Here is a 16989-nt window from a genome sequence, read left to right as displayed (position 1 = left end):
AATTATTAAGAATTCCTCTAAAATAAGTGTGTTTTTTTTTTTTTTGCACATTTGGAGCATGCGTTTCTTTAACAATTTTATTTTTTAATCTAAAATTTGAGTGTTCAAAATATAACAATTTAGAAGTTAGCGTGACAAAATTGTGATAGGCTCAATTCACAAGTGTATAAATTTTAGTTTGACCAATTAGAAAAATGAGGAGTAAATTTGTCCATAGAATAAAAATATTCTTAATGGGGATTGAATCTTAATAATTTCATTTTAATTCAAATTTAGCATATTAATATAATAATTAAAAGTTTGTCAATTACATTTAACCAATTAAGGTGATGCCAATTCATACATTATCAAAAAGAAATTGTGAAAGGAATAAATTTAATGACATTGTGATAATAGGATTATTATTATTATTAAAATTGTATATAATTATAAATATAGAAGAAAAGAGAAAGATCGTTATACCAAAGAAAAGAAGAAAAGAAAAAGAAAATGAAAATGCTAGGATCACAATTTTGGCCACAACTTGTCACAATTCATTACTCAGAAGAGAAAAATAGAATGCTAGGATCACAATTTTTGTCATAAATTTCCATGATCTATTACTCAAATGAGAATGACACTATTTTTTTTTTTTTTTAATGAATAAAAAATAGGCCTTGCGCATGTGATCATTGACCCGGCTTACTAGAACTCATGGCATATGGCACCCCTGCTCGTGGCACAACATTTTTACAAAGCGCACCACTCCAACTAGGCAACTCCTAGACACGCAGGAGTGATTTAGTCCGAAACTTTTACAAACACACCAAGCCCAAAATGGCAGAACGACACCGTATTGGGTGGGGTTGTTGAGGATGGCGGTTGTGACGTCACATAATTGGCAGTGACACCTGAGAGAGACAAAGAAGACAAGCGCGCTTTCCAATCACATGGTATCTATTACTACTATTTGTTTTACAAATCAACCTCACCCACCAACCCACCCACTCCCACTCCCACTCCCCTCTCCAAATAACAAAAGCGTTCCATAAACTCCAAACACTCTCTCTCTCGCACAGACAGACCACTCCAAAGAGAGAGAGCGATGGCAATGGCAGCGATTGCTCTTCGCAACAGACTCTCCTCCTCCTCCTCCTCCATCTCCATCAACAACTCGATTCGACCTTTCGTTAATCATTTGGTACTTTTCACTTCATTTCATTTCCAATTTTTATTTTACCCGCCAATATTTCCTTTAACGTTCCATTTCCATTTATTTATTGATTATTTTCCATTTTCGATCGCAGTCCTCTTTGGCCAACCAGGCACTTCAGGATAAGGAAAAATCTCGTGCTACTGTAAGCCATTTCTTGTTCACTTGTTTCGATCAGGCTCATTTTGCTCTCCTCTCTAGAGATCTCTGATTTGAAAAACGATTTTATAGATCTGGTTATTTTTGTTGCAGTGGATTAAGCAATTGAATGAACCACTTGAAGTCATCGATCCCGTCATTGCCGACATCATCGAGCTCGAAAAAGCTCGCCAATGGAAGGTAACCATACATTTCCTCGTAGTGAAAGTGAATAGAATTGCTGTTTAGGATATTTCAATCTGAAATGATTGCTGGTTTCAATGAGGCTTAAATTTGAAAAGTTTTTTTAGTTTAGAATTTTTTTAGATTTATATAAGAAATCACTGTGTGTTATGTAGGGGCTTGAGCTTATACCTTCCGAAAACTTCACGTCGTTGTCGGTAATGCAAGCTGTTGGGTCTGTCATGACCAACAAATACAGTGAAGGGTATCCTGGAGCTAGATACTACGGTGGAAACGAGTATGTCTATGCATAATTTTAAATTTGGGTAAAATATGTATTTGGTCACTATCCTTTATACAATATTTCGATTTGGTCTCTAACATTTCAATTGTGTCAATTTGATCCCTAACTTTTCAGTATTGTGTCAATTCAGTCATTGTCGTTATCTTTTTGATGAAAATTGCTGACGTAATCAACGGCCAAAATGAAAAATGATCTTCCGTTAATGTGACAATAAACTAATTTTCTATTTTGCCCGTGTGCCATGTCAGCAATTTCATCTAAAAGATAATGATAGAGACTAAATTGACACGACACTGAAAGGTTAAAGATTAAATTGACACAATTGAAAGGATTTAGACCAAATTGAAATATAGTGTAAAGGATAGGTACCAAATACGTGGTTTAACCTTTAAATTTTTAACACACACATATATAAACACTTCTATATCTATGTTTATATATCAATATTGGCCTCAATTTTGATTTAGCTAAAATAAACGATACACATTCTATGTTTTGTGTCACTGTTAGATTGGTTCCTCAACTATTACATTCATGTCAATGTGCCTCTTCCGTTATGGTCTGTTGCATTTTCTCTGTTAACCTAGGACAAATTTATGTTGTTTTTTCTATTTTTCTCTAGGAAGCATGGACCCTTCATTTAAGGTGCCGTATCTGTGTCGTACTGGCCGTTTCATGTTATAATTTTTTAGACATTGCTCTTGTCCGTGTCCGTGCTTCCTAGATTTTTCTTCCCAAAACAATGTTATTTTTGTTTAGTTTAATGGCAAGAACCTACTGGATGTCAATGGAAGGGGCGTGTTGATATTGTTGTAATTGCTCAAGTCTCAAGGGTATATATCACTAGTTTTTATAGTCAAGGGTCTTATTTAGAAGCAACCTCAAACTTAGAGGGTGTAAGAATTTTATTCTTTTAATTTTTGTGTTGTTTAGTGGTTTTTATTGAAGAAAACTCTTAATATCTGAAGTGATTAGGACGTGTTTGATATGAAGGAGAGAATGGAAAAAATAAATTTTTTCGAATTAAAGAGAGATCAAATGTCAGCCTCTCTTATTTAGTTTTAACCTTAGAATGCAAGTTGCCTGTTTTTAAAGCGTTACACTTTGATGTTTTATGTGATATATATTTTGAATATTTATTTATTCAGGTACATCGACATGGCTGAATCCTTATGTCAAAAGCGTGCATTAGAAGCTTTTCATTTGGATCCTGAAAAATGGGGAGGTAATTGAACTAACTATAATTTGTGTTGCCGTCTAGGGGAACAATAATAATATAATATAATCACAGTCTTTTTTTTTTAATGTTGTGGATGTTCACTCAAATGTTTGCCTAAAGTTACAGTTCACAGATTTAGAGAAATAATTCCAGAGAGCCTTAATGATAGAATAATCACATGTTACTGATATGCAATGGTTATTTAAATTTGGGCTTTAGGGGTTCACTACATTCTATATAGGTGGGCTAAAAAGCTGCAGAGTTTAGGGTTTGTTGACTAGAAGTCTAATTTAATCTGATATAGGGGCTTTCTTTTTGTATTACCATGTTAAAATTATTATGATCGTTTAAGTCTTCCCTCAATTTGTGAAAATGCCAATCCTTGTATTTTTCTGGAAAGCTAATGCACATTTATATTGTCAGGAACTTGTTATCATCTCAACTGCATCTCTATCTTTGTTCAATTTTGCTTATTTATTTACTTTATGGTGCAACTTTTCATTTTTACCTCACAAAGAGAAATGTATAATTAATACTTGCTTAAATGCATACTTTATTTCTTGTAGTCAATGTGCAGTCGCTATCTGGATCCCCTGCTAACTTTCAAGCTTACACTGCTCTGTTGAAACCTCATGAGAGAATCATGGCTCTTGATCTACCTCATGGTGGACATCTTTCACATGGATATCAGGTGCCTATATATTCAGTTGAACTTTTACCTGATGAATTAGGTTGTGTTTTTCTGCTGTTGGTGATTATTGATTACCAAATGCATACCTCTCCCTAGTTTTCAGTTATGGCTGGTGCTTTTAATTTCGTTTCTGGCCTGGGAAGGAAAAGTTAGAGTAACAATCTATGTCAATTAAATTAACAGTGCTTTTTCTATTCTCCCTACTATTGGTATGCTACTGTGATGCACGGGTTAATTAAATGTCAGCGAACACTTGAAACTGAACTTCTTGTGGTCTGTAGTACTTTTGATATCTGAAAATGGAATTTAATAACAGTAGTTATTTCTGAAAGGCAATGTTGCTTATCTACATACATTATGCTACACAAGTATTCATTGTTATTTTGCCATTGTGCAGACTGACACCAAGAAGATATCTGCTGTGTCTATATTCTTTGAGACAATGCCATACAGATTAAATGAGAGCACTGGTTATATTGACTACGACCAGGTATCTTATCTTTTATCTTTTTGTGGAAATGCTCATTCTAATCAATAGCAAATTTACACTTTGGAATGCTGCTATCATACTCAGAAATATCTCTCCTTTTTTTTTATTTTTTTTTATAAAGAAATTAGCATTCGAATCCTATATCTCTTTGTCAGTGATGCTGTGTTTGTCTCTAAGATCACTATTTTTTAGGTCGATGGTCAGAAGTAGAATTTTGAGACAGTGTTGTCTGTTTATGTTCTGCAGATAATATTGGCAAAAGAACTGAAATTATATAAGTAATATGGCAATTGCAACATGTAGGGAGTGTAGTATACTAGTATGTAATTTTGGTCCCAATTGCTTCTTTATACATTAAAAATTGTGTTGTGATTGATGTTGCACATGGTGTGTCACTGTTGTTTATATGCCAATAAATTACTTGCGAGAATTCTTACAAATTATTAGAACGACCACAAATCAAAGAGTTCAATCTATTTTGGAATCAGAATGTTAACCCTTGCATTTTCTGTGAGTGAGTGATGAGGTGCCAAAATGTTTTGGCTTTCCAATGACTTATGGGTGAAGCATTCTATATTTGTCATCTATTCTAATTTCTATATATCAAGGAAGTATACGGTTGCAATGAAAATTGAGGACTTTTTCTTCCTCTTTCCACATGGCTTCGGTAGGATTTCTGTTCTGATTTGGCAAAGGGCTAATGTTAGCCCTTCATATATTTTTTACTTTTGTTTCAGATTGTTTTGGGAAACTGCTCTCTCTCTCTCTCTCTCTCTCTCTCTCTCTCTCTCTTTATAATTTTTATTATGAAGGGCTGACCCATGTGAATAAAAATATCTGCAGTTGGAGAAAAGTGCCACGCTTTTCAGGCCAAAACTAATAGTTGCTGGTGCGAGTGCTTATGCACGCCTTTATGACTATGCACGCATTCGCAAGGTAAACTTTGGCTTGACCTATACAACTAATGATTATGGTCAAACATTAGAGAAGTTCTTATAATGTTAGCTTACAACATATATTTCTGATAATTTTGACAGGTGTGTGATAAGCAGAAAGCAATTTTGCTGGCTGATATGGCACATATCAGTGGATTGGTTGCAGCTGGTGTTATTCCATCTCCTTTTGAATATGCAGATATTGTGACGACCACAACGCACAAGTCCCTTCGTGGCCCACGCGGAGCTATGATCTTCTTTAGGAAGGGGGTGAAAGAGATTAACAAACAAGGGAAAGAAGTGAGTCCTAATTTTAATTTTTTTTGAAAAAAGAATAAGAAGATGATGAATGGGGAAAGGAAAAAGTGTAACTCATGCCTTGCTTATAGTTTTTTTTTGAGAAATAATTACAACATGCTGCTAACCCCGTAGTTCGAACCCTTTCCCCCTTAGACCCCCAAGCACTTTGTACATGTAGAGGTGCCAATTCAGCTACAAAGCCTTTGGCATGCCTTGCTTTATAGTTGATTCAAGCATTTCCCACCGGTTTTGCTATTGGTGTGCTAGTTATATTCAGTCCTGTGATGACGTTATGTAAGCTCTGAAGTGAATTACCTAGAATGAATTATTGAATGTTAAGTTTTTTCCAACAGGTGTTGTATGATTATGAAGACAAAATCAATCAGGCTGTCTTTCCTGGACTTCAAGGTGGCCCACATAATCATACCATAGCTGGTTTAGCAGTTGCACTGAAGCAGGTTTTTTCAATTTGATTTTATCCAAAATAAACTGAAATCACATATTGATCAAATTCATAAATCCTTTTGGTATTTATAAAATGCCAGATAGGGTTTTATTTTTTTATTTTTTTTTTTAAATTTCCTTTTATGAAACATAGCCAAGCTCATAGGAATTTTGGCTCTTGGACTATCTTGTGATTATAGGCCACAACTCCGGAGTACAAGGCTTATCAAGAGCAAGTTCTCAGTAATTGCTCGAAATTTGCAGAGGTACAATGAATGGGTACTTTTTGTAACATTTATCAAATTGGATATATTCTTTGGTTTTCTTTTTCTTTAGTTGTGTTTATTGACGTTATCTATCTCAATATGTTACTCTGATAGCTTGCTCTTCTACTTTCTCTGAGCATGCAGAGTTTGTTAGAGAAGGGCTATGAACTTGTATCTGGTGGAACTGAGAACCATCTAGTCTTGGTAAATTTGAAAAACAAGGTAAAGAGAAATATTACTTTGGCAGTTGTTTTATTTAGCAATTTACTTTTCCTTGAAGGACTATGGTCAGATGTTTTTGCATATTAGATAAACTCTTCAAGAACACTTTTCTATGATTTATTGAAGAGAACTTTTACTGGAATGAGTCAATAGGATGTCAAAGGGAAAAAGTGACCGACAAAATTTGTATTATTTTGTTGTGTAAACCCTCTGTTCATTAGTGATTGTGTTTCACAAAACTCAATGGAGCAGAAAACTTGTTAATCCTATTCTTGACGAGTTTTAAAGTTGAATTTAATGAATTGATCCAATTACTTTGAAATACTCATTTGGGAAAATCATAAAACTTTGATGTATAGTGGAGGGATGTTCTCTATAGGTGGCTACAAACAATTTATATATGAGAAAGGGGATCATTAACGTATTTGAAAATTTTATATCATAGGGTATTGATGGCTCAAGAGTTGAAAAGGTTTTGGAATTAGTTCATATTGCGGCAAATAAAAATACTGTTCCTGGGGACGTATCTGCCATGGTTCCTGGTGGTATTCGTATGGGTAAGGGCTCCCTCCTCTGATTATCCTATGCCAGCTGATTATTGGCTGTTTGCTTTTATTTTGACGAATATCTGTTCTCGGGTGGTTCAGGAACCCCAGCCCTCACATCTAGAGGGTTTATAGAGGAGGATTTTGTAAGAGTAGCTGACTTCTTTGATGCAGCCGTGAAGTTGGCCTTGAAGATCAAGGCTGATGCTAAAGGTTACTCTTTATCCTTAGATGCACAATGTTTCTTTTATAAAGTTCTAATGTTTAGTGAGGAATGTTTTCTGCTATTATTGTAATGCTCACACGTGTTGTGTTACTATAAATCCAGGAACAAAGTTGAAGGATTTTGTGGCAACCATGCAATCAGATGAGCACATTCAATCTGAGATTGGAAAGCTCCGGAATGAGGTTGAGGAGTATGCTAAGCAGTTTCCAACAATTGGTTTTGAAAAAGAAACAATGAAATACAATTGCTGAAGAAGGTTGTTTTTGGTGCAAGGTTTGTCACATCTTGCTGGCTCTTTGAGCCAGATGTCTCCAGCATCTCATTTATTTGTTGGATGAAGGCCATAGAAAACTTCTATCTTGGAACATGTTTTGAATTTATGGTTGTATTTTGTATATACATAGTTGTGCTCAGTATCTGGTACTGCTAGATGTAGATTTAGAAAGTATCCTAATAACTATTGATATATGGATGTTTTGCTGGATATAGTTAACTTATTATCATTGAAATATTAGCAGTAGTGTTGATATATCTTCTGTCAAGAAATGTATCTGTGCGCATTTGTGTGATTTTGAATGACATAAGCAATATATGTTCTCTTTTATATTTTAGCATATGCTGCTATTTTACATTTTGCTTTAAGTTGATTGATGCAAGCTATTTCAAAATCTATGTATCTATAAACCAATTAATTTGACTCTAGCACTTGTGCCATTTAGCAGATCTCTCCTATTGTTTTTGTTCCATGTCAGGAATTTTTTTTCTTCTTTCTACTTTAAATAATTTAATGAAATTTTTATCTTATTTTTGCCTTTTTTGATTATATTTTGGATAATATGCCTGCTCTTTATTGTATTGCAGTTAGAGGTTTAGCGGGTTAGCAGTTGGTTGCCTATTACGTTTGATATCGGATTTAAATTATGTGCATGCGTACAATTATTTTTAGGCTATTAAAAGAAGCACTTAAAATTTTAGCACATTTTCTTCTTTAACCATTGGTAACAGTTTTTTAAAATTTGTAAATAACACTGAAGCTTGATGCGACAACTTTTCTAGTAGTTTACCAAGAATTTTTTAGTAAGACATTCAATTTTATGGTATTTGTGAATTTAGGATCTTAATATAAATGGCATCGCATACATGATTAAAAATTTAAAATCTTAATTCTTGTGTTAAAACACTAGTGGCCTAAGTTGAAACGCTAGGAAATATGTTTTTTCATGTATAAAACATTCGTTCTATTAATTTGTTTTTGCAGATACATAAAATCATTAACACTTCTAATTTGTTTTTCAGATACATTCCTTGCAGGACAGGCCATCAATGTTTGCGTCAAAATGTTCTATATGAAGGGGAGACAAAAGCATGGGAGCATGTTGAGCTTTCATCTATATAATCCAGATAATGTCTGTTTAAAATTTCACGGCAAATGTGTAAATTAAAATTCTGTTAGCTGATGCTTTGCAAATTACAAACATTGATTGTTACTAGTCAATTGTTTTGTCAACTAGCATATTCTAAATTTTAATATCTTTTATTTTTAGGTTATTTTTGGGGGTGTGGGGAAGTTGAGTCAGTTTTTGAATTAGATTTTTCTGTGTTCGTTGAAGCCTTCTAGGCTTGATATTCCGCAACTCTCCTAACCTTCATTTGGCTAATGAACTGAATAATAATGATACGCATGGACAAGTGTGTTTTTCTTCTTTTTACGCTATGTTCAGTCAGATAAGAGCGTCATTTGGCAAGCAGTATTTCACAGTTTCTGCAATTCTAGAGCTGGCTGGTCGAAACAATGGCACCCAAGAAAGGAATTCAAGGTTGAACCTACTCCAGGATAGAAAAATCTGAAATTCCACAAATTGCTAACCATTAAGATCAATTCAACCTCACTTGGAGGAAGAAATGTCACTTGGTTATTTTATGATGCATCCCTCTCTCTCTCTCTCTCTCTCTCTCTCTCTCTCTCTCTCCTCCATGTTTAAATCACTAGGCCTTGAAAATAAATTGTTAGCTTACAGATACAAACATAGGCAGGAAAAGAAGCACACAAAATTACATGAAAGAGAGAGAAACCTAAAGATTAATTACACGGAAAACACATAAACCACACACAAAAGTTGAACACAATTGATCCTTATGCAAAACACAACTTATAGATAAATGTAGAACACCAACATATCAGAGAGTATGAGAAGTTAGACACAACTTACAAATAAATGCAGCGTCTCTCGCCCACAGTGGCGGCAACAACGTCCCAAGGAGAGAGAAGGTGGGCTCGAGCGAAGGAAAACAGAGGGGATCGGGTTTGTTTGTTCTGCTTAATGGGTTTGCAATTATTGTGTTTCCTCTGTTTTGATGGTTTATTAGTTGGTGGGTAGATGCAATTCATTGAAGAGGAAGATGACGGAGCATTGAAGTGCATTGAAGACATCGCTGGCACGGCAGTTGAGAGAAAGAAGAAGACCATTTTGCGAAATTACCCGTTGGCGTTGCACACCGTTTTGTGTTTCACTCCTCTCTGCTTCGTGGGTTTGATGAGTGATGAGTGATGAGTGAAATATCCTAGGTTTTTAAGTTAAAACAAAACGCACCGTTTAGAGAATTATAGCAACGCGTTTCCTTAAGAGATGTGGTTCATGAACAATACACACATGCAGTGTTTTATTGAAACGGTGGGTTCAGGTTTCCGTTTATGCGTTTCAGCTGAAGTTGCTGCGTTTATTTCAGGGGCACTGTAGTCGTAGGTCCCATTATGTAAAATGTAAACGCAGACGTTAGACATGTTTTTAGTGCAATTTAAACACTCAGTGATCAGGTCATTGGGTCACTGATCCTACCGGCCTTGAAAGGAGAATATTTCTTTTATGATTTTATCTTTTGATTTATTTTCTTAATAAGCTAAACCTTTTTTTTAATAACTTATCATTTTATATTTTAATTTGAACATTAACACCATACGTTTCTATATTGTAATTTACGGATATGATTATTAAAATATTTTCTACAAGAGAAACATTACTGTGCTCTCTTTATATTTTTGTTGCATGAAAAGAGCTTAATAATAAATATTGTATTTAGCACGTCACCAACCATAATAAATTTTTAAGAGAATTTGATTCCCAAATATGAACCTCACAAAAACAGGATAAATACCACCAGACCATATGACTATGAGTCTATGACTATTAAGTTAATGACATGTGGAAATAGTAAGATATTCGAAAGAGGTTTAGGTACTCTCATTCCTAAAAAAAAAAAGTGATATAATTTATTAATTTACTGCTAATATGGTATATAATTTTATTTTTAGGTATTTAAAAATTGATTTGTCTAATTTTTTTAACATATTTTTTATATAAATAATTCTTAATTTACAACACGGTTAAACCTGCCACCAACATTTGAGTGGCCTAACTGGTAAGATACTGGATCAACAAGTCTGAAATGCTACTATGGTCGCATTCAGTTAGAAAATTCACATTTTTATTTTTCAAAAAAAAAAAAAAAAAGTAACGGGAATTGAGCCTATATCAACGATCAAGTTAAACTTTGGTGCCAATTTAGTAAAGTGGTGTGTCAATTCATTGATACCGTACCAAATTCAAGTACAGAGCCAGAGGTAGTAACTCTGTGTGCGTAGTTTTAAGACCAGTGTAAATTTATCTTTTCAATTATACTCTCTGGTCTCTACTATTTCCAGCGGGTGGTAGAGGTTGACCAAGTTAGAAAGGCGTCCCTTCCCTCCACAATTTTATCCAAACAGATAGCATAGGATAAAGTAATAATAATAATAATAATAATACTTGCTCCCGAGTCTCCACTCTCTCCACTATGTAGTTTCCTTGATATCCCAAAAATCCATTCTTCATGGCTTCTTTGCCTTCAGTTGCTGTTACTCGCACTCTCAAACTCGACCCAGATTTCAGGAAGCACCCCACCACCGAAAAGGTACTTCTTCTTTTCTAAATTACTTTCTAAATTCTTTATTGATACCACTTTTTGCTATAAAAGTAGAATTTAAACAATACATTAAAATCTTGTAATATTTGTGTGTTGGTTATACAAGTTTTGTTACAAGAAACCTTATTATAAGACTTGTATGCAGACAATATGGGTGTGTGTATATGTGTGTTCCAAACCATCCTCCTTGTTTGTGTTGTTTGCATTTCTTAGCGACGGATAATATGTTCAAAATATTATAGTTACTAAAACTTTTTTGTTAGTGCATCATTTCCGAAGTACTTGTACTTGCTTTTAAGTGCTGACTCAGCACAACTTTCAGTTTAATGTTAACTACCTGATGCCACAATTTAAGGTTGCTGTATTTATATTAGCTAAAGCACTTTGAATTTAATGTGCTTTATCAAACCTGGGATGATCCTAAATCTGCATCAATGTATCTCAGAGTCCAAGCATCTCATATCAGAGAAATCAGACACAGGCCCATTTGGATGGAAGTTCAGAAATAAGGTCGGTGGACTTCCGAGAAGCACTTTCAATAATGAAAGAGGGGACGAAGTTCGAATCTTCTTATTATGTCCCCCTCTTGCAAGGATGCATAAACAAAAATTCGGTTTCAGAAGCACAGATTGTTCATGGGCATATTATGAAAACAGTAACACAAGAAGATTTGTTTGTCATGACGTTCCTGATTAATGTTTATGCAAAATGTGGAAGCATGGAAAATGCTCAGAAGGTCTTTGACAATTTGCTTAGAAGAAATGTTGTTTCATGGACAACCCTAATGACTGGTTATGTTCACAATTCGCAGCCTGAGATTGCCATCCAGATTTTCCAAGAAATGTTGGAGGCTGGGGCTTTTCCTACAAATTTCACGCTAGGAACTGCTTTGAATGCTTGTTCTTCATTGTACTCTGTCATGTTGGGGAAGCAATTTCATGCCTATATTATCAAATACCAGATTGACTTTGACACAAGTGTTGGCAATTCCCTTTGTAGCTTTTACTCCAAACTTGGCAACTTAGAATCTGCTATTAAAGCCTTTCAGAGGATTAGGGAAAAGAATGTGATCTCATGGACTTCAGTTATATCCGCTTGTGGTGATAATGGAGAAGCTGCAAGGGGTTTGAGGTTTTTTGCTGAGATGCTTACTGAGGACATCATACCCAATGAGTTCACCTTGACTAGTGTCTTGAGCTTGTGTTGTACAATGCTGTCTTTGGGTGTAGGGGCACAAATTCACTCATTAAGCATTAAACTTGGCTATATGTCCTCTCTACCCATTAAAAATTCCATCATGTATTTGTACCTTAAATGTGGATGTATTAGTGAGGCTGAGAAATTGTTTGATAAAACGGAAACTTTTAGCCTGGTTACATGGAATGCAATGATTTCTGGCCATGCCCAGATGATGGATTTTGCAGAGGATGATCTTTCAGCATACCGAAGTGGATGTGAGGCACTCAACATTTTCTTTAACTTGAACCAGTCAGGCATGAAAACTGATTCATTCACCTTCTCAAGTATCCTAACTGTATGTAGTAGATTGGTGGCCATAGAACAGGGGGAACAAATTCATGCTCAGATCATTAAATCTGGGTTTTTGTCAGAGGTGGTAGTTGGCACTGCACTAATTAATATGTATAATAAGTGTGGAAGCATTGAGAAAGCAACTAAGGCTTTTGTGGAGATGGATACAAGAACTATGATATTGTGGACTTCTATGATTACAGGTTTTTCTCAGCATGGCCAGTCTCAACAAGCGCTGCAGCTCTTTGAGGATATGAGACTAGCTGGTGTTAGACCAAACCAGATTACTTTTGTGGGTGTTCTATCTGCTTGTAGCCATGCTGGAATGGTCAAGGAAGCACTCAATTACTTTGAGATGATGCAAAAGGTATATAAGATTAAGCCTGTAATGGACCACTTTGCATGCCTGATTGATATGTTTGTGAGGTTGGGTCGGTTAAATGAAGCTTTTGATTTTATTAAGAAAAATGATTTTGAGCCCAATGAGTTTATATGGTCGCTCTTGATGGCTGGATGTAGAAGTCATGGGAATTTAGAATTGGGTTTTTATGCTGCTGAACAATTACTCAAGCTCAAACCAAAAGACACTGAAACTTATGTTTTGGTGTTAAATATGTACCTCTCTGCAGGTAGATGGAAGGATGTTTCTAGGGTGAGAAAAATGATGAAAGAAGAGAAACTAAAAAAATTACATGATTGGAGCTGGATTAGCATAAAAAACAAGGTTTATTCATTTAAACCAAATGACAAGTCGCATTTTCATAGTGCAGATATTTACAAATCATTGGAAAACTTGCTTGACCAGGCGAAGAGCCTTGGCTATGAGTCACTAGAAGCTTTGGAGGTTACTGATGGGGATGAAGAAAAGACAAACTCTTCTACTGCATATCACAGTGAAAAGTTGGCCATTGCATTTGCGTTGTTGAACACACCAAATGCTGCGCCAATACGAGTTATCAAGAGTATCTTTATGTGCAGGGACTGCCATAATTTTGTTAAGTTCATCTCGTTACTGACTGCTAGGGAAATTGTCATTCGAGATAGTAAGCGGCTTCATAAATTTGTCAATGGACACTGTTCTTGTGGAGAATTTAGTGGTCTTTTTTGATATCCTTGTCTGGGTGGAAGGATAAATTCAAAAGGTTGTTATTCTCGTTGAACTTTAACATGTTTTTTTGAGGTTGATAGACGGAGAGGCGTGTTGTGTAGTCCCTTCTGTTTTCATACAAGGTCAAATACAAAGTTCATACCAACCCTATGGTACATTTGGCATACTAAATTCTGATGAACTAAGAAATAGGAATGGGTAGTAATACAAAAGTCTGAATGTAATAACTATTCGGTAATAACACAATCATACAATAATAGAATTTTGAGTATGTAGTCAAGAGCCTTGTAACTTAAACGATAAATTATGATTTAAACAACATTATTTGTGTTATGGTATCCGCAAAAAGGTGTGTTTGTGCAAAATAAATAAATTTTTATCCAAGGAAGGAAACAACTACATTAACGAGAAATAGTAGGAGTACACAAATTTTCGGTAACAATCAAACTCTAACAGGATGCTACAATACATAGACTATAAAATCTAGAAGTTGGACACAACCGACAAAGGGTTTTATTTTTTTATTTTGTATAACCGGTATATATATAGCATCTCTCTCGTATAGAGATGAATCCCGCTGGTATAAGACTTAAATGTTGGTATATCATGTTAGAGCATTCACAGTAGTGAAGTTAAAATTTTAGCAATTTAGCTCCACAAAAAAGTTACTTTATCTATTTTATTCACTCACTTTACAAAACATACTGCAACAGTGGATCTATTTTAACTTTCAACACAATAAAATAATATAAACATCACAATAAAATAATATATCTACTACAATAAAATAATACATCAAAAAAAAAAAAAAACCACAAACCGATCCACCACCACTGCCAACCAACTAAGAACAACATCCCACAACCACCCAACAACAACTAGTAAGCCAAGAACAACCACCCACAAACACTGCCAAAAATCCAAATTAGCCAAAAACCACTATATAATTCACCACCAACTCAGCCACACCACCACTGACCCACGAAATCCGTGGCGCTCTTGAGTTCGATGAAGGCGGTGTCGGTGGAGCTTGGATCGGCGGTGAGATGGAGGACTGGGCGAGATGGGTCGGCGGCATGAGACGGTGACGTGGGTGATGAAGATGAGGATCGACGGTGAAATGGAGGACTGAGTGAGATGGGTCGGCGATGAAGATCGACGATCTAGAACAGGTCGGTGATGAAGAAAGAAGAGAAGCAGAGATTAGATGAACAGGTTGGCGAAGAACAGGTCGGCGAAGCAAAGAGTAGATGAGGGAGAGAAAAAAAAAAGAAAAAAAAAGAGAGAGACAGAAGGAAAAATGAAGAAAGAAGAGAAGCCAGAGAGAGTGAGAAAAAGAAAGAAAGAGAAAATATTTTTTAAATGAAAGAGAGAGAGAAATTTATTTATTTATTATTATTTTTTTTTTACCTTTGAGCTACAGTGTACATTTATCTTTAGATGTGCACTATAGCTGGAAGCAAAAAAAAAATTGTTATAGCTCCACTGCTGGAGTATCATTTTTGGTGTTTGAGAAGTTAAAAAATACCAATATACCTATATAGCACCACTACTGTGAGTGCTCTTACACCAAGTATCACTTCTTTGGAAGGAAATCTGCACACCTATTTGTTTCATCTCTCCAGCATCGACTTGCATTCATTCAAAATTGGACTAAAAAAGTGTTAGTGTTCTCCTTCGACAAAACAACCTTAACAGCTACAAGGGAATCTGTTTCCCCATCTAAAAGCTAAAGTAGGAAAAAGAAATAGAAAAGTAAAGAAAAAATATTTAGTTACTTTAACATTTTCTTAATACTTTATACTTTGTTTCGACACTAATATTCTCTGGAAAATGAATCGTATTTTAGAAAGTATTTTCTATAAAATTATGTCGTTCTCTTATATTTGATAGCGACCTTAAAATAAGTTGACAAAACTATCTTTTGACTTTCTTTGTTTAGATTCGCATGAGATCAAGTTATTTTTCTTAATTAAACTTTCGTGTAAGATAGATAGAGTTGTCTTCTAGGAAATTTTAGTGGAAAACAACTCAATTTCCTATTAATTTTAAGGGAAATGTTAATGGATGCCCTAAGAATATTAGTTTAAAAACTACTTTTAGAAACATTTTATGAAAAATGATAAAACAATTAATTTTTTTGACAGATTTTTATATTTTCCATAAAACTGACGTTAAAAATTTCTTAATATGGTTTATTAATAATTGTCCTAAGAACACCCATTAACATTATCCTAATGGTTTGTTTGGATTGAGAGAAAAGGAGGAGGAGTAGAGTAGATTTAGCACAAAATTAATTCATTTTTAGCCAACTCTCCTCCACTCTCCCTCTTTTCCCCCTTCATCCAAATAGACCATAAGTTAAGGATTTTATTAACGAATGCTCTTAGCCACACATTAGGCAATAGCCAATAAGTCTATTTTTTAATTTAAGAAGAAAGATACTCGGTAATTAGCTCACCCCCATTAAGGTAAAGTACAACTTTCAAAGTTATATATGATGTGACTTGCATTTGACTATTCGACCGCTAAAAAATATTCATTTTATACATTCATAGTTCACACTCCAAATTCCACAAACTATACCCAACTGCCAGTGTCTTTTTTTTAAAATTAGTTTGTAGTGTAGTTGGACATAACATTTTGATCAAAACTTTTTTTTTTGTTAATGAAAAATTATTTAAAATATAATTATATATATAAAAAAAAGTGAGTTTTTAAAAAGATGTACGTAACAAATAATTTTTTTTTTGAAACAACATAAAAAATAAATTTAAAAGCTAAAGAAAAAGATATTTCTAAAAGAGTGGCATTAGGAATAATATAAAGTAAACTCTACAAACTAATGTGTCACTAATTACAAAAAGATAATTCTAAAATTTATTTATTATATTTTTTTATCACGTCAATTTATAAGTTTTATGTTATAAAATTTATAACTAAATTAAATATGACAAATTTTTATGACCCACTTTTTTTAAGGTTGGATGTAACAATTGCATCTTCTCAATTACATCGTGTGATGTGTACCATTGAGGAAGATGGTACCTGGTTGACGTTTCTAATACAATCTCTTCTTTAGGGGAGAAACAGTTTCTACCAGTCTTTTTCTTTACTTTATGCACATCAACGTGCGGTTAAAATTACTCCAAGTGCAATTAAATCAAGGTGAGTTGGCATTCACATTAGCAATAGTATAAATGTAAGAGTGATATTTTCCTACATTTTACCTTATG

At 34.4% G+C, this 16989-nt stretch overlaps 2 protein-coding genes across 3 annotated transcripts; both read left to right on the top strand.

Moving 5' to 3' along the window:
* Positions 1–929: 929 nt before the first annotated feature.
* On the top strand, positions 930–8860 carry LOC142613350 (serine hydroxymethyltransferase 2, mitochondrial-like). Of its 2 annotated transcripts, none has more exons than XM_075785665.1 (16): positions 930–1180; positions 1287–1337; positions 1445–1531; positions 1690–1811; positions 2966–3042; positions 3603–3727; positions 4125–4217; positions 5061–5153; positions 5255–5452; positions 5806–5910; positions 6097–6162; positions 6307–6384; positions 6830–6941; positions 7032–7142; positions 7258–7428; positions 8452–8860. In XM_075785665.1, exons 1-15 carry the CDS (start codon positions 1085–1087, stop codon positions 7404–7406), a joined length of 1563 nt encoding a protein of 520 aa, XP_075641780.1. In that variant the 5' UTR covers positions 930–1084; the 3' UTR covers positions 7407–7428; positions 8452–8860. The 2 variants fall into 2 exon arrangements, with proteins under 2 accessions (XP_075641780.1, XP_075641781.1); XM_075785666.1 differs by having other exon boundaries at positions 970–1180; positions 8467–8860.
* A 2057-nt stretch (positions 8861–10917) lies between these two features.
* On the top strand, positions 10918–13856 carry LOC142614174 (putative pentatricopeptide repeat-containing protein At5g52630). The gene is made up of 2 exons (XM_075786720.1): positions 10918–11103; positions 11561–13856. The coding sequence occupies exons 1-2, from the start codon at positions 11023–11025 to the stop codon at positions 13751–13753; spliced, it is 2274 nt and encodes a 757-aa protein (XP_075642835.1). The 5' UTR covers positions 10918–11022; the 3' UTR covers positions 13754–13856.
* Positions 13857–16989: the final 3133 nt, after the last annotated feature.

This window comes from Castanea sativa, chromosome 10 (assembly GCF_040712315.1).
Source record: "Castanea sativa cultivar Marrone di Chiusa Pesio chromosome 10, ASM4071231v1".
Classification (NCBI taxonomy): Eukaryota; Viridiplantae; Streptophyta; class Magnoliopsida; order Fagales; family Fagaceae; genus Castanea; species Castanea sativa.
This window is presented reverse-complemented; position numbering and strand designations above follow the sequence as displayed.

Coding starts and splice junctions, on each gene's coding strand:
- LOC142613350 (XM_075785665.1), top strand. CDS start 1,085: ATGGCAATGGCAGCGATTGCTCTTCGCAACAGACTCTCCTCCTCCTCC. Junction 5,453..5,805: donor TTAACAAACAAGGGAAAGAA/GTGAGTCCTAAT, acceptor TTTTTCCAACAG/GTGTTGTATGATTATGAAGA. Junction 6,942..7,031: donor TCCTGGTGGTATTCGTATGG/GTAAGGGCTCCC, acceptor CGGGTGGTTCAG/GAACCCCAGCCCTCACATCT.
- LOC142614174 (XM_075786720.1), top strand. CDS start 11,023: ATGGCTTCTTTGCCTTCAGTTGCTGTTACTCGCACTCTCAAACTCGAC. Junction 11,104..11,560: donor AGCACCCCACCACCGAAAAG/GTACTTCTTCTT, acceptor AATGTATCTCAG/AGTCCAAGCATCTCATATCA.